The 24,073-nt window shown below is 37.7% G+C and overlaps 2 protein-coding genes across 5 annotated transcripts in view; one reads left to right on the top strand and one right to left on the bottom strand.

Annotated features, from left to right (window-relative positions):
• RIDA (reactive intermediate imine deaminase A homolog) overlaps positions 1-24,073 on the top strand; it is a 959,578-nt gene that overhangs the window by 152,731 nt on the left and 782,774 nt on the right. The gene's annotated exons all lie outside the window — the stretch shown is intronic.
• Positions 1-24,073, bottom strand: part of VPS13B (vacuolar protein sorting 13 homolog B) — a 442,966-nt gene that overhangs the window by 45,191 nt on the left and 373,702 nt on the right. For all 4 annotated transcript variants that reach the window (XM_051610148.1, XM_051610150.1, XM_051610151.1 and 1 more), the window contains 4 exons: positions 18,266-18,462; positions 9,824-10,005; positions 7,691-8,040; positions 1,492-1,653 (listed from right to left, as the gene is read on the bottom strand). In XM_051610148.1, coding sequence (XP_051466108.1) covers positions 1,492-1,653; positions 7,691-8,040; positions 9,824-10,005; positions 18,266-18,462 — 891 coding nt within the window. The remainder of the gene's footprint in view (positions 1-1,491; positions 1,654-7,690; positions 8,041-9,823; positions 10,006-18,265; positions 18,463-24,073) is intronic.

The raw sequence follows: 24,073 nt of genomic DNA, 5'->3' as shown, positions 1-24,073 counted from the left end.
AAAGGTTTAAATGGTGGTTGTTAAAAAAGCTAGTGATAATTGATTACAAAATACAGGCCACATTTAGCCAGCTTTTTCTAAGCCTGGTTGTTCTGTTTCTCTCACCCAACCAGAGGGAGTTACTTCAGTCGTAACCCAGGGGCAAGTACTGTCACCTGATGACTGGGGATTGTGTCTCAATGATGCTTGCCCAGAGCACAGTTTGGATTGCTGGCCCATGGGATGGAGCATCACAGGCCTTTTGCTTGTATGAGAAAGCATATGTTCTTTTTAAAAATGTGACAAGGGACATACAGTACCGTACTCCAGTATCTCCAAAGGTCCCTCTCTATTACACCAGTGCACAGCTATAACAGCTGTCTCTGGGGTGAGATGGTCCCTTTACTACCCTGCCTTCCTTTTAACTCATGCTTTGACTTCAGTGTCAACTGCAACTGTTTACTCTGGCTGAATTTGCTCTGCACAGATGACCACATTCACGTAAAGTTCGGTAGTTCTGTGTATCCACCAACTGACATATGAACAAAAAACACCATAAATTTGACATCTCTGCTTCCCAGTGAAACTTGAAACTTGTTAGCAGTGAAAGTGGGCACAGCTCCTGTTTAGAATTACCATCCAAAGTTTACCTTCTTTCTCACATGCTGAGGCTGGTATTTTGCAGGGCTGAAGAGGAGTTAGGAACCCTTATCCACTACACTACTCCTAAGATCTGTAAAAATGTTAGTAGCTCTTCCGTCCAGGACTGCTGCTTAGCAAGTGAGGTGGCACAAGTCTCTGGTCTCCCACTCAGTGGGAGCTGGCTATATATATTAAAAAGAGAGAAGAAGTGGCTTTGCTGTCTCATAAACACTTTTTTTAAAGATTTAAATTCTTGCCCTATCTTGAATCCAAGTAAAAAGTCTGGTTTTCACCACCGCTCAAGAAAAAAAAACAGCATGGTTTCATTGAAATATTTCCTCTTGATAACTTAAAAATATTTTATTTCAATTTCAGTGTTTATCCTTAAAAACTTATTTATCCTCATTTGAATTTCAAACCTTTTCTAATGAAAAAACATGCCGAGTTAAGAGATTTGTCCAGTTTGACCCTGTTCTGCAAACAATTTCAATGAACAGATGCTTCTGGTAAAAACAATTCATTAAAAAAATTCCCCAAACCTCTAATGTACATCACAGAAAACAGACACTGATCGCTTAGTTATAAAAACCTGGCAAGTGATCTTCTTTTGGTTTTTTTCAGAAGCTTTCGTTTCCACAACCGCTCAGTGTTACAGGAAGCGGTCATTCTACCCTCGTGTAACTTCTAAACACTTCTGGCTTTCCTCACTTATTGTTTACCTTTTCTCTCTGATGCAGCCCCAGCATGTGGCTCCTGAAGGAACCGGAGCATGAGAAGAGTTGAGACCACAGAGAAAGCTGAACACCCAACACCTAAAGCCACCCGTCAGCTTCAGCAATTACTGCATCCGAAGGGCTGTTCCTGACCTACCTGGGGGGACTTGTGGGAGCGCCAGCTGTACTGGTGACTGTGGAGACTAGCCAGCAAAATATTTTCATCAGTATCCACCTGGCCAAACCGCAGTGTCTCCTGTGTGTCATTACAGATCACAAAATGGCTGAAGACCAACTCCTCTGCTCCAGGGCATTGGTTCTGAAAGGAAAGGGATATGAAAGCCAGTAAGCAGATTAATTGCAAGACATTTGGCAGCTGTCTGCCCAGTGGCGACTGTTACAACACAGAAATGTTTCAAGATCCCTTGCCATTAGCTTTGGTCTCATAGTACTCTGCTCTCTGCAAAAACCAGAGTTTGGGATGACAAAATATGTCCTAAAACTCAATATATTTTACTTTATGCTTCACTTTATAATGCTTTATATTTTACTTTATGCTTCTGCAATGCAAATTTTACAGATCTAAAACTAAAGTAAAACCTATACTTCCCAACTTAGGTAAAAGAATTCAAATAAATTAAAAGAAGTTGGAAATTACATGTCCCATAGGACAGATGGGGCACTACAGGTTGAGCAGAAAGGCATGAAGAAGTTTCACCATGTTGACAACTAATCTCTCAGGCCAACAGGCTGCACTTCCCCTTTTCCAGCTGGTGCTTACACTTTGAAAAGTTGCTGCAGGTCATCAGCAGAAGATTCTCTCTCCTGATACCACAACATTTAAAAAATAATTAAAGAAAAAGCAGAAGACATTGGGAGAGCATTTTCACAGCTCCTTCAAACTGAGGCTAGTTTTCAAATGTATCATGCAATCTGATAGTCTAATAGGAAAAATAAAAAAAAAACATTATTTAGATTTTATAATAGTTTTTCTCCTGTTTGCAGCATCCTCCCATCCCTCTCTTTCTGCTTTTCGTATGGCTGCTTGTCAGCCTGTTGACACAATGAGACTATATGATAGTCATAAAAATTACCACAGCTACAGGTCTTCCATCCCTGAAGGCACGAACTATAATCCCCTATATGGGAGAGGTCAAAGAGTGACTGACAATTTGACTTGGAGATCATCTCTCATATATTTCTGTTCTAGTCACTACTAGGCTGGCACCTTCCAATTACAAGCAACTATCTAGCAACCATAATGACTACTCCAAGTAAGCAATATTTGAACAGTCTTCATGCAATTTAATGGGTATAACACACAAAGCTAATCTTCCTGTACTTTTCATTACCTCCCCCCCCATCTTTCCTAGCACACACTTTTGACAATGCTTTATTGTTGGTTGGTTGTCTTGTCTCCACAATATAGCCCAGCTGCTCTTTTCTCATCCTTTCTTCCCATGACCTCTTCTCTAACTTATGGGACCTCTGTGGTCTTTTGAGAACTGATTCTGTTTCCCCTCCTTGCTCTCTCAATGGACCTTTCAAACAGACAAAATGAAGCTAGCACCACCACTGTTTATGATTATATGGGTCTCAAATTATTTGATAACAATGTCCCTGAAAGCCTGCAGAAATTCAGAGATCAAACAAGAGAAAGACAAAAACATTTCCTCATAGATCCCTATGGATCCTCACTTATCCATGAAAAACGGTTTGGTACATTGCTTTTCAGAAAAATGAAGTGTGCAAGGTGTGTCAAACTTAGCACCCTTCAAATCATGTTCACTACTGTTATTAACTTCAGAAGAACCTAAGGTGCAGGTTCTGATTCCTTTTGTGACTGAATGTCAGAATGATTGGCTGGGACTCTGTACAAAAAATTATTTGCTCTACGAGTATTTAGGCATTAGTATATTTAGACTGAAGCTTCTCTCCAATTCTCATTAAATCAACTGCATAAGATCAGGTATCTTCTCTGAAACATGACTCAGTTGAGTATAACCAAAAGATCACTTTTTCAAAGCAGTAGAAGCCATTACAGAGCAGTATGTCTGTGTCACATCCAGTAGGAGCTCTGTATATGCTGAAGGCTTATATCTACAGTGCCACTTCAGAGTGTGGAGTTTACTTTGGCATTTTCTAGTGGTGGATCTATGACTTCTTACTGTCAAGCTGCCATACCCACATACCCATAAGCCTACCACAAATGCATATATATTTTCCTGTTACAGCTTTGCAAAATGTTCTTTTTAAAAGGGAGGATTTACTATCCACAGATTTCAGCATGTTGTTATAGTCAAACCTAGACAGAACCCCAGGGGAATTTAAGAATTATTATTTTTTTTTACTCCAATATATTTTCTTCCTGAGGACTCACAGACTGGAAGAACAGTATCAGAAGATTATGAACTTCCTTCTTTCTACCTAACTTAATTGCAAGTACGTTAGCACAAACTGTAGGTTCTTACATTTTCTGGAGGGCAGAGAATCTCGCAAGTTTTTGGCAAGCATATTCACTCCTAAATTGTGCTGGGGGTATGTTATCCCATCAGGGATTATTAACAGACTTGCACTCATTTTGATGCTGATGAATGACTGCCATTAATCATTAGTTTCAAATGCTAGATTTGCTACAAGAATCCTCTGCTTTTAAAAGCAACGTTTCTCAAAGTTAAGCAAAAGCAGATCAATTTTATAATAGTTCCAAAGCTGGAATGAAGGCAACAGTAAGATTTGCATAATAAGGTGTTACTCCATGCTGCCAGGCTTAAGAAAGAGCTACTGATGCCTCAAGTCTTGATAATAGTTGATTAAAGCGTCATTAAGCTGCAGCTCAATATGGCAACTATGCACTGCACAAGCAGGGTTCTAGGCAACTCTTGTTCTTGCAGTAAATGCAGGAGATTTTTCCCAGACCAAGAACCACTCATGCTCCTCAGTCCCTGGGGAGATGCAGCAGCTCCCTGCACCCATCACAGGGAACTGGACCCAAGGTTTGCTGCTCGAGTCTAACAATAGAAGATTCTAGGGTAAGCAGAGAGGGACAACAACAACAAAAAATCAACAAAAAGATGGAGTAAGGAAATCTTGATTGATAAAAGAGAGTGTCGAAACCAGACATAATAAAAACAAAGAAAACAGGGCCATTTGTGTGGCAAAGATGCTGAAGGGCTGAATGACTCCAGGAGCTGAAAACACCTAAGTGTGGATTAGGAAAAAAAAATAATTAAAACAGCAAATCAAAAGAATCAGCAAAAGATCAACAGCCTGAGTCAGATACAGATTAAGGTCAGTTCCTGGGGGACAATTTCCTGCCCCTCTTAAGATAGTTTTTCAGCTGTTCTTTTCTCTCAGAGAGGCCTGCAAAGTGTCTCTTCTTTACTGGGCTTTCAAGTATTCAGTGAATTCTATTCAGAGAGAGGAAAAACATCGCACATAATACTAGTCACAGGTTTTCCTTGTCTCAGGACTTTCTCCTCATTTCACAGCTATTTCAAAGCATTTCTGGATCTGGAAAAAAACTCATAAAAGCCTAGGCCTCTTTATATGCACAAAGTTATTTTCTGTGTGCTTCACAAGCTACCAAAGACAAAGACAAGCTACCAAGCTCATACAAACACACATGTACACACCGCTCTTTCTCTAGCACCCACCAATGTTTTTTGGACAGAAAATCTTTAGCAATTTCTTATCTCGCTCAAAGTTTGTCTAAGAGAATAGAATATTTTCCTTCTTATTGTTTAAACTTTATTCTTATGGCAGTACCCTAGCAGTAAATCAGAAAAGTAAACTGAAGCTACATGCAAGTTTTCTGTACACTTTTCCTTTGTTCTTTGAGCTTATGGTAGAAAGATGGGGAAACTACTACGATCACAGATGTCATTTTGACTGATCCCAGCTCATTAAGAAAACTTATGCAACTGCCAACAGAAAGGTTAAGCACCACATGGACCTCAAGGAAAAGAAGTTCTAATGGTTTGAAACAGGTTTAAAACAGGAGCTGTTATAACTTCTGAGGGGTTTAGGAAAACATTTGCAGTGTGAGACCACAAAGGAATAATTTTTTTCCAGGAATACTCACTTCGTACCATACCTGGGGAGCTGTTTTCTCAGCTGACCCTGTGTCTCTAGATATCACAAAGCAGGAATGCTATAAAACAATTTGTGAAGGCTTAAATACTCAAATAAAGGTGAAAAAACACCTTCCTGCATGTATATTCACAGGAGACACATATTTTCTATCTTACTTGATACTCTGTATGTTATTATTAAATAATAAAACAAAATTAATAACAATCTTTAAGTTGTCTGTCGAGTTATTTGATTATTAAAACCATTGCTTTAGCTTTGCATTTAGATGGGCATTAGCCTGTTACTGCTTGTATTTAACAAGGATTTCAGATTAGACAGTGAAATATGTCAAAAGGGGGAACCATTTTTAAAAAGTGCTAATCCTCTCAGATTTTCAGCATGTGACTTAGAAGTAGAAAGCAAGTTGTATGCCTGGTGTTTTTTAGGCTTAATCTACTTTCAAAATGTTCATCATTACTTCAACAAAATAAAATAAAATAAAATAAAATAAAATCAATTCGTATCTAGGAAACAAAGACACTGACAGAGGCTTCTGTTAATCCTGAATTCTTGACCTAAAGGTGCAGGGCCAAATTGTTTCATGCTCCATCTGTGTCCTCTGACTACAGCATCACTTGTTTCAGATATTTATCCAGTAAAAAATATGTGGAGAATTCAAATAACCTTTCCTGCTTATTAAATTCATGCTTCTAGTTGGCCGCACTTATATTGTATTTTGTGTGAACAGCAAACATCAAACAACGCTTATCATCGGGAAATTCATGCCCTCCCCGTGCAGTGCGTGCCACCCTCCAAATCTGGAGGTAAAGCCACATACAAAACATCTTGGTAACAATTAATTTAATAAGTTGTCTTGAGCCTACTTGTGTGCTAACCGTTCCCTAATTTCAAAGTGATGCAAGTTTTTAATCTCGAATACTCAGGGCTAGATACCCACCACATCAGAACATGGTGGCAAGTACCCTTGACATGAGAGGAAACGAGAAAATTACAGCAACAATTACAGAAGTATATCCTCCTGTGGCTCATGTTAACATTGCCAAATCCGTGTATAAATCAGTACCAACTATTCATAGAATGTACCTGTCAGCAATATACTATGTGACATATGGCTCTACTTAATCAAATATACAATTCCATTTTTTTCAACTCAGAATATTCCTTCAAGGCACAGAGTAGTCAGTCAGTCATTCACACTGTGATGTGGTTTAAAACATTTAAATATTTATGCACCATATTTTATTTATATGTATAGCTATGTCTGAGAGATTTTTATTTTTTTTTTTCTTCCCCATCCTGAAGAGGAAACTGACCTTTCTGAAGGCCACTTTGCAGTAGTTGCCACACATGTCTTAGATGAGGGACTAGTACTAAGTCAGAAATATTTGGGGTTTTAACAGCCTACCAAGGACTCTCTTATGCTTTCTATGTTTGTTTTTTATTAAAAGCATTGTTCAAAATATGACAAAAAACAGAAATTGGAGCTACAAAGATTTTTGTCCACATTGATATTTGAGCCAGCTGTAAAGGTTTAAATCACACTAGATCTTGTTTTATGAATGTCCTTTTGCAACAAGAAAACCATGGAATGCCCTTAAAAGAGAATTTTTTGATATAAACCAGATGTTTTATCCTTTTTTGGGGGCTTTGTTATTGTAGTGCCATGATAGGTAATTAATTCCCAGGCTCCACATAGGTCTTCAGGCAGATGAAGACAATGATTTGATTTCAAGGCTATACTGGACTAAGGGAATTACAGGCCTTTGTGGGGTCATTGCAGAAGCAAGGTTCCTTACACTGGGACTGGCTTCAGCCATTAATGTTGTTGCACAGAATGTAATGTGAAACTAGTGTTGAACTTCAATAAGGATAGAAGCAGTAGCTGGAAACAATATGCTTTACTGCTGAGACTGAGCTGTGCTTACGTATCATGCATCACACACCTTTTCATAAATTAATGGAATATTATGCATTTCAAGACCAAGATTCTGATTATTCTTATAGAAATTAAAGAAATTTCAATGAAACTCAAGCAGTTCTGGCTACAGTTACCTTTACATATAGCATTCATGATTCCTATTTTTCATTGCTATTACAAAATGGCTACAATTACCTTTACATACAGCATTCATGATTTCCTATTTTTCATTGCTATTACAAAACTAATGTTTGTTAGTAAAAAATGAATGCAGTTGGTATTCTAATGTGCTACTAAACCAAATGCAGTTGCTGCATTTCTCCTCACTGCTGTATTTGCATACCTGTTGCCACGCTTGAATTGCTGTATTTAGTGAGTGAAGAGCATATTGGCCAAAGTTGATGAAAATGGGGTCCACCATTATTGTGCAGTCCAACTGCCTTCCTCCTGCACTGCTGGTAATAGCAACTTGCCCCCAGATTTTGAAAGGCTTCACAACACTCTGCATAGTCACGTTTCGGCACTCCAAAAGTTTACAGTTGGCTTGAGTTGAAAACTGGATCTCCTGGAACATGGGCTCATCACTCCACTGACGAAGATACATGTGAGGCTCATCAAAGGAAATTATCATGTATTCTAGTTCAGATGGCATGCTCTTATCAGATATAAATGGCTGAAGAAACTTTGGTGGTGCTGAAATGTAAAAGAATAAACAAGACTAGAACATCACCATTACCACATTCTGTGTGTTTTTGTAAATCATGTTTTAACTGCTTGTACATATGATGAAAACAAGTAAAATTCATAAAAGAGTCAATTTCTGAAATCTGAAATTAATCCTGTTCACAGTGTTTATTAGATGTAAAATAGAACTGTAATTAATAGCAGCTGCAAACAAAAAAGTATCTGCAAACCAAAAACTTCTCATGGCAAATAGACCAGCCAGTCAAACTGCTTTATCTACACACTGCACACAGTTTGGGTTGTCACCTATTAGGAGCTGAGACCGTATTTCTGTGAGAATTTTTGCTGTAGTAGATGTATGTGATATCCCACACATAGCACATTATGAATACAATAAAAATTAGCAATATAATATTTGCTGACACGTGACTGTGCAGGCTAGCAGGCTCCACAATGAAAACTGTCTTTGCTGCAATTACAGAGAGTTCAAGACCACAAACCCACTGAGATGCGACATATTACTCCATAACACTAGAAATTAAACAAAACAGTATCCCGAGACCAGAGCATGAGAAATAGCTAATAAAAGAGATTCTATCGTGTTCACTCATGTCTCAGTCCTGCAAAGTGCTGAGCGCCGCGGCAGAGACACTGCAAGGCACGTACACCGCTTGGGTAACATTAAGCATGCGAATATTTCCACTGATGTTATTATTTATGTTGCTGGAACTACTCACATGCTTAAAATTAGCATATGCTCAAGTGTTCTACAGATTGGGAAGCAAAACACTCATCACTTTCCAGGATCAAGCCCTATTATTCTACAAAAGCATAATGGATACAATAAGTTTTGTGCTCCCTTTGCATATACACAGCACAACGGAACGCAAAACTTTTAGGTGCTGTAACCAGAACAGCAGCAGCATAAACTCACTCGCCGTTGAAAAATGAAACAGCTGGGTTTGATTTTAATCTGCTTTTTCCTTTTTCCAGTATGTGTAATTTTAAAGATCAAGCATCTGGAATTGGAGTGTATTAGTGAGGAAGAGTATGTACCGATAGAGGTAGCTGATAGACAATACATTATTTGCTAGATGTTGAGTGTCTGTCTTGGTATGATTTGATAATAAATATATTATAATACTTGCAGAAACACAAAAACTACTCACAAAGAAACCTGCCCCTGTCAAATTTATCTAAGATATTTGCTCATCTTCCGTGGAAAGCATTCCTGGCATTTGAAAATCAGACAATAATGTAAAGATCTCTTGGAATGTATTTGCCATTAATGCAATGACAGAGAGCACTGAACAAAACCAGATGTAGCTCCAGAAGTGATCATAATTGAAATAGCAGTTAAATCTGCCGTTCTCAGAGTTCTTCCAAGGAATTCTTACTAAGGGGGTTGCAAAATCTTCAAATATTTTAATAGTACTGTTAATATGCTGGAAAATTTAAAAGATCAAATTCATTCACCAAGATGGCTCAAAACTGAAGTGGCACCTGCTGCCACTAATCAGACTAGGAAAACCGGATGGCTTCTACTGTTACCCATTCCGGAGGGAGGAAGGGGGCGGATCAGCCATCCCAACTGCCAACCGTACGTACTTTCTCAAGGCACAGAAGGCATCAGTTTTACCCTGAAGTCTGTATCACCCGTGGCTGTTGGTCATAATTTATTTCAAGAATGCCTGGTTGAATGAGGAAATGGGGACTACAGAAAGCAAAACAAGGATTTAGGCAGCACAAATGGGCCATATGCTTTTATTATTCTACATAAAGGAGTACATACCTGTGCCTAGTTGATCAAGATGATGGCAGAGGTGGACTTCCAAATAAGTAAACTGGATCAACACACTTAGTGATGGCACAAACCAAGGAGTAAAACAGGAGTCAACCCTGGTGCAGGCTGCTAATGCTGTGGGTGTTACAAGCTGATCGCAGGCACTTTGTGAGCCAGATTCACTATCTGAGCTGCAGAAGACAGATAACAAAGAGGTAGTTCAGCACTTGCAGGATTGCATCACTTTACAGTAAGACTTGACCATGTGCTGTGTTGGTTTTCTAATATAGCCAATGCCACAGTTCCTTTTAAGTGCTAAAGTTAGTGTACGAACATTTTTCCCCAGCATAACAAGGCAGACAAGACTGCAATCCAACAACGCTTTTATCACACTGCACTTTAAATTTACAAATTGAAACCACTTCAACCACAGAAGTGAAGTATATTTACAGAAAATAAAGCCAAAATACACCAGGTATCTTTAAACATTGAAATAGCTAAACAGAGTACGTTACCATTATCAAAGCTTTAAGAAGAAGCTGAAAGTTAAACTGGTCAAGAGAATGATTTTTTTTAATTTTATTTTAAGGTAACCAAATCACAACCACCAAACTACTCCTGCTCATAAATCCCATCCCTGTAAGCTTTCATTCTTTTACTCTTCTCATTCTACAGTCATAATTTAAAGAGTCTCTGAGTGTTGTAAGCTCAGCCTGGAGCCTTTTACTAGCACCTATTACAACATATTAACTATACATTTAAAATGCCACCGCACTGATTTTTATTTTTTTTTTCCTAGCCGTGCTCCTAACACCAGGAATTTCCAAGCATTATCTTTCAGTCTCTTGAGAGAAACTAGCACTACATCACAATTCTATAGGTTGCTAAGACACCACTGAAGTACAAATAAATGTTATAATTTAAGCCAAATCTATCCTTAATGTTCCTTATTCTCACTCCCTTTGCAGTTTGGCACTACAGAATTTTAGTTTAAAAGCACAGACTTGACTCATGAAAACTAAGTCTGCATCCTCAGCCCAATATTGTTTTTATTTTTAAAATAAAATTTAATGCAGGATTACCTAGGGTCAACTTACTATTTTTTGTCAGAAAGTAATTAGCTTTTATAAAGCACCATGAATAGATTTCCACTGATGTTTTAAAGGTATTTTAAATTCAAACAAAAGTTTTAATTCTAATATTGGCTTTCATAGCAATGCTTTATGCTTTTAGGACCAGTTTTTATATCACTCAATGTGTGTTACTGCAAAATTACACACAAACATAGTAGGTATGAAAAATGTTCAGCTGCAAATGTGTAGAATTCCATGGATAGGATAATGTATCAGTATTACTTTGTGTTACGGTAACTAGCTAGTATGGTATTTATTTATGGAGTTTAAATCCAACTTCACATTTGTTGGACATAAACAAAAATGCTCATGTAACAGTAACCCCCAAGTAAATGTAGCTAATTATCAAAGAATCAAGACAGAATATCAAAAATAGATGAAGTTGGTGAAGGATGAAGGATAGATCACTTGACCAGATTTTTAGATGCTTTTCTGTGCTGCTCTACCACTTCAAATTGCCTGTTCGCATTTCAAAAATGCTGTGGTTGGCCTTTTGAGTACTGGCCTATTTTGAAATAGAATTTTCTTTGTGTTCACATGATAAAACATAAATTGGAGTGGATAAAATGGGATGCCTTTCTTTGCTTTGCCACGGATATTTCTTGGATTGTTGGAACACAGCATGGAAGCAAATTCAAAAGCCACCAAAATTCACACGCTGACTTAGAGCGTTAAATAATTTTGAACCTGTGAAACTGGTCAGTTCTCTCAGAATAACTGTCAGCATTTTAAGAATATTGCCATTGCATTTTGATTAGAAATAGAAGTTCAGGGACACAAGGAATGAAAACTGAAAAAGGGCAGAGGGGTGCAAACCAATGTTAACCAGACTATGAGGAACTTACAAAAACTTTCACACTATAGCACTAACTGCAGGAAGGACATTTATTTATGGAAGCTGAGGTTTATTCTGAAATTGTAAATTTCTTTTCCTTGGAAACTTATTCCTTGAGTCACCTATCAATGACTCAGCATTTTTATTTCCTTGGATATGTTCTTTTACAGATGGGTATTTTCATAAAATAAAACCTGAAAAAACATGTAGAAATTCTTATTTAGTCAAATTTTATACACTTATTTATTTATTGAGCATTTTAATCTGATGATAGTGTGACATTTTTTCATTCATAACCACAGTGGTTACATGGCAACATGACATGCTTGATGCAGGAAGAAATGTGGCAGGACCGATACAGCAGGGAAATACTTTAAAGCTTTCAGCCCTACTTTGCTCTGAATTTTTCTGCTGCACAAGCATCAGACCAAGAAGAGGTAATGGTCTGGAACTGGAAATGTTGGGAACAAAATTATTTCAAACTGCTTTCAGACTTGTGGAATCATAGAATCATAGAATCATAGAATCCTAGGGGTTGGAAGGGACCTCGAAAGATCATCTAGTCCAACCCCCCTGCCAGAGCAGGGTCACCTAGAGTACATCACACAGGAAGGCATCCAGGCGGGTTTTGAATGTCTCCAGCGAAGGAGACTCCACAACCTCTCTGGGCAGCCTGTTCCAGTGCTCTGTCACTCTTACAGTAAAAAAATTTTTCCTGATATTCATCTTAAACCTCCTATGCTCCAACTTGTATCCATTACCCCTTGTCCTATCACTGGTCTTCCCTGAAAAAAGCTTAACTCCATCGTCTTGACACTCACCCTTTACATATTTGTAAACATTGATGAGGTCACCCCTCAGTCTCCTTTTCTCCAAACTAAAGAGACCCAGCTCCCTCAGCCTTTCCTCATAAGGGAGATGTTCCACTCCCTTAATCATCCTTGTGGCTCTGCGCTGGACTCTTTCAAGCACTTCCCTGTCCTTCTTGAACTGAGGGGCCCAGAACTGGACACAATATTCCAGATGTGGCCTCACCAATGCAGAATAGAGGGGGAGGAGAACCTCTCTTGACCTACTAACCACACCCTTTCTAATACACCCCAGGATGCCATTGGCCTTCTTAGCCACAAGGGCACACTGCTGACTCATGGTCATCCTCCTGTCTACCATGACCCCCAGGTCCCTTTCACCTACACTGCTCTCCAGCAGGTCAGCCCCCAACCTGTACTGGTGCATGGCGTTTTTCTTCCCCAAATGCAAAACTCTACACTTGCTCTTGTTAAACTTCATCAGGTTTTTCCCCGCCCAAGTCTCCAGCCTGTCTAAGTCTCTCTGAATGGCAGCACAGCCTTCTGGTGTGTCAGCCACTCCTCCCAGCTTGGTGTCATCAGCAAACTTGCTGAGGGTACATTCTGTGCCCTCATCCAGGTCGTTGATGAAGATATTGAACAACACCGGTCCCAGTACCGACCCCTGAGGGACTCCACTAGTCACAGGCCTCCAACTAGATTCTGCCCCATTGACTACAACTCTCTGACTTCTTCCTTTCAACCAGTTCTTGATCCACCTCACTGCCTGATCATCAAACCCATACTTGATCAACTTATCTACAAGGATGCTGTGGGAAAGTCACCTTAGAAGAGAAAAAGGCCCACCACTGAAACAATCCCCTAACAAGGTTCAGAGTACACCCACATGCAAACAGAGGTGGGACAAAGCTGTTCCCTGGGAGAGAATTGGCCTTGCATCGCCTCTCGTGGTAGGGAGGGACAAGTGCTGGCAGTCAAGGACTGAGAGGAGCAGAACAATGTGGGCTAAACCACATCTTAGAAGGGAAAGCCACTTTACAAAGAGATCACCTCCTAGAAATCATCTGAGAAGAAATGCAATGAGTATTCTTCCATCACTGTTTTCCTGTCTGATCAGACTTTGTTCAAGTGTTACTGTTTTATCTGTGAGTGGGTCCATTTGACTTTTACTCAGCCAGAAGCCATAGCCAGAACTATAGCATCCATGTTGTTAGGAAATTAAAAATACAGTAACAGTATAAATCATTTACAGTACAAAATACACTAAGAGCAGCATCCAAGTTACTGTAGTGTTGCCTTAAAATAAGAATTATAATGAGATCATAATATTGAGTGAAAAGTTTTTGAAGGGGGACTCTAGTTGTCACAATCACTACCATGACTCTCTGACTTGAAACTAAATCCCACTTGAGTTTTCTGCTGAGGCAGATTTCTGTCAGACCTTTAGCATTGCTACTTTCTCCTTTTATCCTGCACAGACTACACAAATCAAAGAGAGAGTTTATCACATGCTTTGCACAAATAGAAAATAAAGCAGTGTCAGCTGAAAACCTAGGATACTTTCTTTTATGTCTTGGTGAATAATAATAGAAGCATCAATATCACAGAGGCAGATCTGATTGTGAAATCAAAATTTGTGCATCACATGAATACGACATAAAAAAATCCCACATTCTCTTGACTGCTTTGGCACTACAAAATGTAGTGTGCACTGTCCACAACTTTTCAGTTGGGAGAAAAAAAATAAATAGCTTCTACTGCTTTATATTTGGCACAACATGCTCAAGGATGGGTGCAGCAAAACCAGAGGCAATTCTAAACAAAACTGATCTGATCTTAATACCAGAAATTTCTATTATATTTTTTTAAATCCCATGAAGCATCAGAACTTTAAAAATGGAAAATACCTACATTCAAAGTAATTATATATTATAAAGTATAATAGTTTCACGTCATGCAAAGCAGTTCAAGGTAAATATATGGCTACTGGGAACAGTGACTTAACAGTGACCTACATTATTCTTGTTATTTTAAGAGCAGAATATTTAAACCAAAACTGTCAATTGTGATGAAACCACAACATGGGAAAATAACCACTGGGAAGAAGAAAGAGACCACTTAACTCATTTAATTTATGACTCAAATGCTGGTCTGAACCCAAATTTTGAGAGGTCAAAATCCAGTACATCACCTACTTTGAATAAAAGCTGAAACAATTAGCAAGAAACATGATCATGATTCCTCATGTTAATTTTTAAAAAGCAGCAATTTAGGGCTCATTTAAAAGTTTTTGTACTTGTTTCACGGTTTGTATCATAAGGTATTTTCAATTACTACTTCACATTAGAATGTCAGTAGTTATAAACCTACTGTCTACATTACACAGGAGATGCACAAACATACAAAACATCTTGTAATGTAACCTATTTAAACAGAGAACAATAAACCCCTTCCAAACAAACCACCCAGAGCTTTAAATAAAAGTAATTTTGATTTCAATTTGCTAGTCCTGCAACATGAAAAATGCAACCTATAAAAAATTTATCCTATGATAATTTCCTTTTAACCCCCTATTTTAAGGTCTTCCATGAATAGTCGTTTATGCCATATACTGTTCCTTCTATAGACACCATACTAAACCCTAATGAGATGCTAAATTATTTAACTTAGGACCTCAAATTTGTTCATTCACTTAATAAACATTTAATGTTTGTATACCACAGCTTGTATACAACAGGATTTGGATCATGATATCTTTGAATAGTCCCAAACTCATTATTGGTGGGTATGCTTCAGCCTGCCAGCTACTGCTCAACATTGTTGTTTTCCTGTCACACAAGCCACATACGTTTATACTTCAAAACTGTTATTAGGAATAAGTACTAAAATACTTAAAACACAAGGAAACAGCACTCTAGTATTAATAATTTGTATATCATAGAGGTTATCCCCCAAAAAACACCAAACCTATAGAATTTGAAGCTGCATGCAAATGGCAGTTGTTAGTCTGACTCAAAATACAAGATCAAACTAAGAAAATAAACTTCAACAAGAAGAAGCATTCTCATACCTTACAATTAATAGTTAATTAAATTTGCTAATAAATCATTCAGTTACAGCATGTAATTAGTGTCAAATTGTCATAAGTCTCCAGGAAAACCAAGATTCAACTTTTATACAGTCTTCACTTGCTCTCATTCACAGAGACCCTCAGCCTTGCAGTTCCCTGGTCTAACACCTGGCAAAGCAGAGCTTCTTGTGGCTCTTCTCAAAGTCTCATGTAAAACACTCGCTTTAGGAACAAGCCTAATGTTGAAATTTACCATGACATAGGGCAAGTTCTTTCTCAAAACCAAAACAGTTTGGGATTTTTTTGACAAGCAGAATCCAGAATACCTTTTAGGGTGCTTGGTCAGTGACATGTGACTGGCGCGATTTGCCCTGTCTCCAAGAAAGGTAGTGTGCCTCAAACCCCACACGTCAAAGCCTCATCTCTGAGGAACAGCTGCTCTTTTTCTTACCCTTTAAATTTCTCTGGGAAGGACCACTCCAGGCTGGTCAGGACTACTACCACACCTATCCTTCCTGCAGCCATCCTTAAGAAAGCTTGCAGTTCAACCTTGCTTGAAGCTGGTATAAAGAGGGATCAGTTTGAATTTGTATCTGAAGTTGAGGGCAGCAAATATAAACTTTTCTCTCACTGAAATCAGAGGTTTTCCTGTTGTATCCCTCAGGCTTCTGGCTTCTGAACAGAGTTCACCTTGACCTATACAAATCTTCAACTTTCCAGTCCACTATTAGTTCATGTAGGTGTAAACTACACCTTTCAAATCTATTGTAAATTCCTCAGGTCACCAGAAGTATTTGGACTGCATGGGACTGCAGTCTCCATGCACGTGCCTAAGGAGCTGACAGCTCATAACATCTTCCCTTGACTTCCCTCTATCTCTTCTGTTTATTGACCTTCAATTGTTTCAGTAGTGTGGCACTTATTTTTGGCTGCTTTATTTCCTTTCCTGCCATCCCTACTCAGTGAACTGCTAATCCTTCAATTTATTTCCTGCTCTTTCAGTTGTAGTTTCTGCTTTAGCTTTTTTGTGTACACACACCATGTCTGGAGTACATTTATAAGACAATATCACTGCTGTGAACAAAGCAATTGTCTTCCTTGGAGTCTTCTGGTACCTCAAGGCCATTCGGATATTTTCACCACTTTGTAACTTGACACATTGATACCACTGAAGATGGTCACTGCTGTGGAGTAGGCCTGCAGACTCTCATCTGAAAACTCACAAGTTTAGACATTCTAGGAAGGCAGATTCATGTTGTGCTGTAAAACATTTCTGATGGTAATCCTAGTCCAAACTGGTTAACTTTTTAAAAAAACAACAAACCCAAACTTATTTGTATTTCATTTTAACCCTAGCCTCTTTCTGAAACATTACAACTCACCAGTTCATCAGAGCTCCCTGAATGAAACATTGCATAGAGAGATGAACTCTACTGGAGTAGAAAACAATAAACATGACTACAGTGCCAAATGCCTTGATGAAAAAAAACTACTAAATTTCACTAGTTCATTTTCAGTTCCCACCGAGTTCACATTTCTGTGGTGTTAAGCTGACCAGGAAGGCAATTTTGCCAAGGTCCCACATTCAGAGGAATTAACCTTGTCTAAAACACTTAACTTCTCAATGATGAAAATGCATTCTTTCACAATTAACATCAAGAAATCATTTCCAACCTGATACTATTAATGGAAACCAGATGTTTAATTTTCTTCACTGATTTCGTTAGCCATGTTCATATTTCCTGATTTCTCTGAATTCTGTAGATTCACGTAACATATACGTGGATGCTACACACTCATTCAGGCATGTGTTCATACATGGGCAGCAACAATCAGCAAATACCAATGTTTCAGCAGGGTCGTGCTGGGTTTTCCTTTCTTAACTATAAAATTTTAAGGTCTTTGAAAGCAATTCTACTGCTGTTTGTGGAGAGAACTTGTACTGATTCCTTCTCACTCTACATATTAACCCAAACTGAGTGAATGCGAATAGAGTGAATATCTGTCATTGCTCATTGTTTCCAGCTGTAAACATAATGAAAAATGGATCCCCAGTGTTTGAAAGCATCGATTAAATTTTTTTACTGTTAACATAGGAAGCAAGCTGTGTAAATAATAATGAAATGCTCTTGAAGTACTAAGGTTTTGCTTAATATATTTAAAATAGACACTTGGCTTATTTTAGTCATTGACTTGCACTGAGGACAGAATAAAGGTGCTGTATAGAGGGATGGATGGAAGCAGAATGCTTACTACAATGTTATACAATGGATTGCACCTCAGCCTTCTTTTGTTAATTTGCTAATTTTACTGCCTCATGCAGCTGACAGGTTTCAGGATATGGCCTGTTTGTCTTCACTTTTTAGTAAACCTTGGGTTCAGAAAATTGATTAATATGATGCTGCCAGGCTGCCTATAAATCTAAAAGAGAGCTCTTTTTGTGCACACTCCGTGCCCTTGCGTGAAGGTGAACTACAGCCTGAAGCTCATTTAAGCTACTCTTACTGCATATGAAAACAGTATCTTATTTCCTAAGTCTCTTGGAAAAGATCTCTCAAGAGTGTAGCATTAGATTTCTGTTTTTTCCTCCTCCTTTAAAGTTACCTTTGGTCATCAGCGACGTTCTGACTGCTGTTCAGGACAATCCTCCAAAGATCAGAGGCTATGAGTTCCTTCTGGTCGTTCACAAGGTTGACACTGGGCAGCTGCAGTTCACAGACTTTGCTTTCTGACAGACTGAATTCCCGGAATGCAACAAACGATTTCTGAAGCTCATCCCAGTACTCCAAGCTGCAAGGAATCTGTGATAAAAGGGAGAAGGCATAATTACTTGATTATAATAATTGCTTGATTCCAAATATAATGAGATTTACTGTACATGCTAAAATGCAAAACTAACAAAACTAAATACAAGTAAACTGCTATCTAGAAAATCAGAATTGTAACCATTACTCAGATTCTGTGCTGTTTTGATTTAAATTAAAATGTTCTTAGAACTTGATTGCAGTATTACATTTCAAACTTTCTCTTACTTGGTAAAGAAATAGCAACTTGTTCCACAGTTCCCAAGAATAACAAAGACAATTCAACTAAGCATTATTTGTATTATGTATCCAAAAAATCCATCACATCATGGTATCAAGGACATTCTAATAATCAGATTTTTTTTTTTCCTCAAACTAGCTCTTTAATTTTATGACATACAACTATCAATTTATTAATCACTCATTTATTGAATTATTAAAGTGATCAAAGATGCAGAGAAAAAATTATGACAGGCAACACAATGCCTCGTGGTGGGTCAACACACGAATAAAAATCTTGGGACAAATCTTGAAGTACTTGTGATAACATAATATTTTCTTTCATGGAATATGTTCCTCAGACAACAGTGTGGTTTTGAAAACCCAAACCCAGTTTAATCACATCTCTAATTTTAAGTCTGTAAATAACTCACTTGCATTAATCCTGGACGCATCACTGAACAGGAGAGAATGTTATTAGAGATATTTCTAAAGCAAATAGAAAATTTTAATAAAAGCATCAACTTTAAAGGAGCGTGTCTTAGGCCTCCTTTTTTAAAACAAATGCAAACTCAGCAAGATACAAAAATTTTAGAATTAAAATACAGAAATTCACAGTTATGGCACTTGTGCATGATCAAGAAATACTAAAAAGTGAAGTTGACATAAAGCAAATAGTAAAAAAAAATGCACACGTATGTGTAAATACCCCTTTTATCCCTCTGTGTCTGTGTGTAGACACACATATATATACCACCATGAAAAAAGTAAGAACATGGTAGAGATATAAGTAAATCTTGGAATAGGTAGAAAAAGCTCTGTAAGTATACTCCTTGTTATTCAGTAAGGTCTATAAGGCATATGGAAAAGACAGCAGGCTGATTAATTAACAGGAATGAAGGTTAAGAAGGAAAATTCAGGGAGCTCAGTGGTTCAAGCTGGTGAGGGCAAAGTAACATAAATAATCTCCATGAAGGAATCCTGAAAGAATTAACATATGGAACCACAGAACCTGAAACATGGATTTTTACTACATATGTCAAGTCACAGTGATACCTGAAGACTGAAAAGAACAACCAGAGTCACTTATGTTTTAAGGTCAGGATGGAAGGAAAAAAGTAAAAAAGCAAAAAAGAGAGAGGAAAAAAAAAAGCAAAAAATACAAAGAAAAAAAAAGGCAAAAGAAAAAAGACAGAAAGATAAAAGAAAAAAAAGAAAAAACTATCTGATGCCAGAAACATACATAACAGAGTAGCACAGGAATATCAGTCAGGAATACCGATTTAATTTCAGAGTCTAGAGTCTGAGAAAAAGAGATTGATTAAACATTAAAAGTGCATGTTACACAAATAAAGACAGCAACAAGTCAGTTCATAAGCTGCATACTCAATTGAAAATGTTGAGGACATGTTAGTGTCAGCTGGAAAATTCGGAGGCAGTATGATGATGCCTGGAAAAAACAAATGCCATCCTGAGAGATATCAGGTGAGATACTTCCAAAAGCATGAGACAAACATTACTTGGCTTGTATAAGACACCAGTGGGACCTCATTTAGAATACGGCACACTTCCATGTTAAAAATGTATTAGCTCACACTGGAATCTGTGCAGAGCTGAGAACCAAATGAAGCAAGATGAAAAGAACATGAATGCCCTACCCAGACACTTCAGGAGATAAACAGTTAATAGAGGAAAAGGCCCACAGACTATGTGTCAAAACTGAGTTGCTCTATATATAAAGCATAAGGCTAGCAACCTGAAGAGGAGAGGGAGGTTTGAGGACAGTCTTGGTGCTCATGTCAGCTGCTTTTAAAAGCTTGATTTGTTAATAAGATGGAGCATTGCCCTGATAGGAGGAGGCTGGGCTTGATGAGCCAGAAACAAATCTTTCTTGGTTCTGTGTTGCTAACTCTGCAGTGGTGCTGTGCACAACAGCAATAGGAAATGCCACATTACTGTGTAGCCATATTTCAAGGACACACTATACTTATTCCCTTTGCTCTTAATGTCACTATAGAGTTTTAGATCTCTTAAAAACTTCTCAGTGTTGAATTTTTCTTAGGTTTAAGTGTCTATGGACAAACACTCAAAATTGCAATACCATGGTAATGTTCCTGTCCTTCAATTATAGACATACTTAGGGAATTCCCCTGTGTTAACTATGAACATACAAATAGCAACTTCCATTGTCTGCTGTCTTTCATCCTACATTCTACAGCCATTCACACTGACCTACTTCTTTTCAAAATCTTCACAGCCTCCACCAGTGATAAACCACCTGATTTTATTTAAAATATTGCAATATTTGGTTTATTTCCTATAGCATGAGGTCTTGGAATGATAACAGTACAAAAGGAACTGCATAATTTCTAAAAAAAGTTGCAGTCTGGTTGCACAGGCACTTCTGAAAGTATGACACAGACACATAACAGCATATTTATGCATATTTTAAAATCTCAGTCCTTAAAATGACTGAGATTTTTAAGAGTCCGATTCAGTACACCTGAACACTTGGTTTGGTTTTGTGCTTCCTATTGCCTGTCTAGACCTAAGCTACCTTTTGTTGTCAGCCCTGTTAAGTAATATGTGTGCAACAAAGGCCCTGTAAAACTATCCTCTTATTGTTTATGACACTTACTTATGTTAGATTACATCTCACAAGAGAAAATCCTGAATAAGAATCTCACAAAACTGGATCAGAACAGCAAGTAGTGGGTTTTTTAAGAGGCTAAGCAAGGAGATAAATTCTAGTCCCACTAAGACTAATCAGCTGGAAGAACAGGTTCAAGAACACAATGAAGGAATTTCATAAATGGCACTACAGTGGGAAAAACTTAGAACTATCAATAAGGCTACAGAAAAGTAATACGGACAGATAGAAAATAAAGGCCATGTGAAAAGTGAAAAAACCACCCCAAACAAACCAGATTTTATATATATTGTTTTTAAAATAAAGCAGGTATTAAATGCTTCCACAGCTCAGTATGTGATGGAAATACTGAAACTTATGTTGAAGAGAAGATGACAAAGTGAAGAAAACAATTATTATGTATTAAAGAAGTAATAAGTTCTCTTCAGGCTTTTATACAGAATCATAGGAATGTCACGGTAATATTCTAAGCAAATTCTAAAGAATCTGGAAAGGCACAGGAACGACCACTGGACTCAGCAGTTTAAGTAGCCAGAAAGAACATATTAACAATTAAAGCAGGCTGGTAAGCACATCAAAAAGCTTATTCTTCTTTATTTTTGCTCACAAATTTTTTCGTAACTGTGTTGCAATTTGTCAGGAAAACTACCAGAGCTTGAGCCAGTTTCAAGACATCATGTAAACATTAGAAATAAAAAGTGAAAGCCACACTTTATATGATCGCCTATACAAAATACAGTTCATGCTTTGGGACTGTCTAAACTGTAAACTTTCTGGCTTGAAGTCTGCAAAAGACTTAGTTGACTTAGAATCTTTGATTCCTGCATATCTAGCTTTATTTGTTCTAGGGGGTTTATTACTAATGCCTGATCTGGATAAGTTTAAGGAAAGATGGTAGCTCTGGGCAATACTAGCTGCCAAAAATAATAGCCTGGAAATGGCTATAATGCCAGAACTGAGTCATAGGCAGTGGGAATAAGTGAATTAGCTGCAACAAAAAAATTGCCATATGTCAAATTAAATACGGTACTTTTACCTTAAAATATTTTAATAAAATCTAAACTATAATTCAGATAATTGTTACCCCTTAGAAAATGTGACCATGAGTGCTGCCTCTAAACAACTAAAAAATAATGAAGCATATCTAACCACAAACTACTTTGCTAAACATGAAGCATGCTTCTTCAACAAGACACTTCATTGCTTTGTCTTCTTTCCTAGCTTTCAAAGAAAGTTTTAATCGCAGTGATTTCTTTTTTTTGACTGTACAATGCAAACAGAACCAATACTATACAGACCCTGTCGCTTACATATGCATCAAACTATTACCTACCTGTGGGCTCAGATTCAACCAAGAATCTCTGTTTTGCAAGGAAACCATGTACTATGACACAAACACTTATTTAGAAGGATGATTATGGCAAGAGAAGGCAGAACAGCAGTCAAATGCTTTTTTCTCAGCAGCATTAATAACAGAATCAGAAGCAGAAGTGAAAAGCTACATGAAAATACAGCCACAAAACTAAGTACTTATAAAAAAAAAGTTAGTAAGATAAATACATTTAAAACAAAGCAGAGGATTTGAAGGTTCCTCCTTTTTATCTTTACTGCTGTGAACTACAGAAATAAGAGATCTGAAAATTGCATAGCACTGTTCTGATGAAAATGGTTTATTAGCAAATTCTGATAAGAAGGAAAGCTGTTGCCTCCAAGTGACAGTTCCAGTCCTGCTCCCTGTGAGTACAGGACACAAAGAAACAACTCTGCTGAAATAGTTGCCTTGGAGTAGAAATCTTTTTAACTAGGAGAGCGTGGATTCCTGTTTTCTGTGAATCTTTTGTTTTGCCCTATTTTAAGAAAAAATATCTTCATATGTATTACTAACATAGACATGATGGGAATCACCTCTGGGAACATAAAGCAACTCTTCAACTTCAGTAGGGCTGAAACCTCTATCATATATATTTCATAAAAAACCCCAAAAACAAACAAAAAAACCCAAACAAACAAAAAAAACAAACCCCAAACAACAAGAAACTTTAAAATCCCTTCAAAAACCTGCCTCCTTCAAATAATTTCCTGCATGTTTGTTAACCAATCAGCAACACAGTATTAATAACTAACATGAAGTACTCCCACTAATGCACTACAGTGTGATAGATCACGTTTTTTTCTTCTTCATCCTATATGGTGTCACACGTTATCTGTACCAGAAGAATTTAAATCCAGGTGCCATTAAATGCTGCAGAATCTGTTAACATACTACGTTGCCTGTTAATATTTTCATCCATGTGTTGTACACACTACTGACCACATGGATATTCATTATTCCCGCTTTAAGTTGTGTGTCATAATAAGATACAATGGGAGAGAGAAGACTGTTGATCCGTATGTGCTTTTGGAAGGCTTTCATGATCCCAACATGCTTCTAGATTTTTCCTTGACCTCCTCCCATCTTTAGACTTTCTTGCTAACTGGGACTTGAAAAGCCTTCAGGTGCACATCACTTATGCTAGGTACACTTCTGTAGCTAAGCTCAGGTGCACTTCCACAAGCTGTCACATGACCATGAACAATTGTACCTATTACACACTATACATATTGTCATAATGCTAACAGGTCTCAGACACAGACAACATTCCCATTTAGGGCAGAAATAATTAAAATATCTCAGTTTCTTAGCTAATCCCATCTTTTTCACAGACATCCTTTTTGTCTCTAGGAAAAAGCTATAGGTCT

The sequence above is a fragment of the Apus apus genome, chromosome 2 (assembly GCF_020740795.1).
Source record: "Apus apus isolate bApuApu2 chromosome 2, bApuApu2.pri.cur, whole genome shotgun sequence".
NCBI classification, from domain to species: Eukaryota; Metazoa; Chordata; class Aves; order Apodiformes; family Apodidae; genus Apus; species Apus apus.
This window is presented reverse-complemented; position numbering and strand designations above follow the sequence as displayed.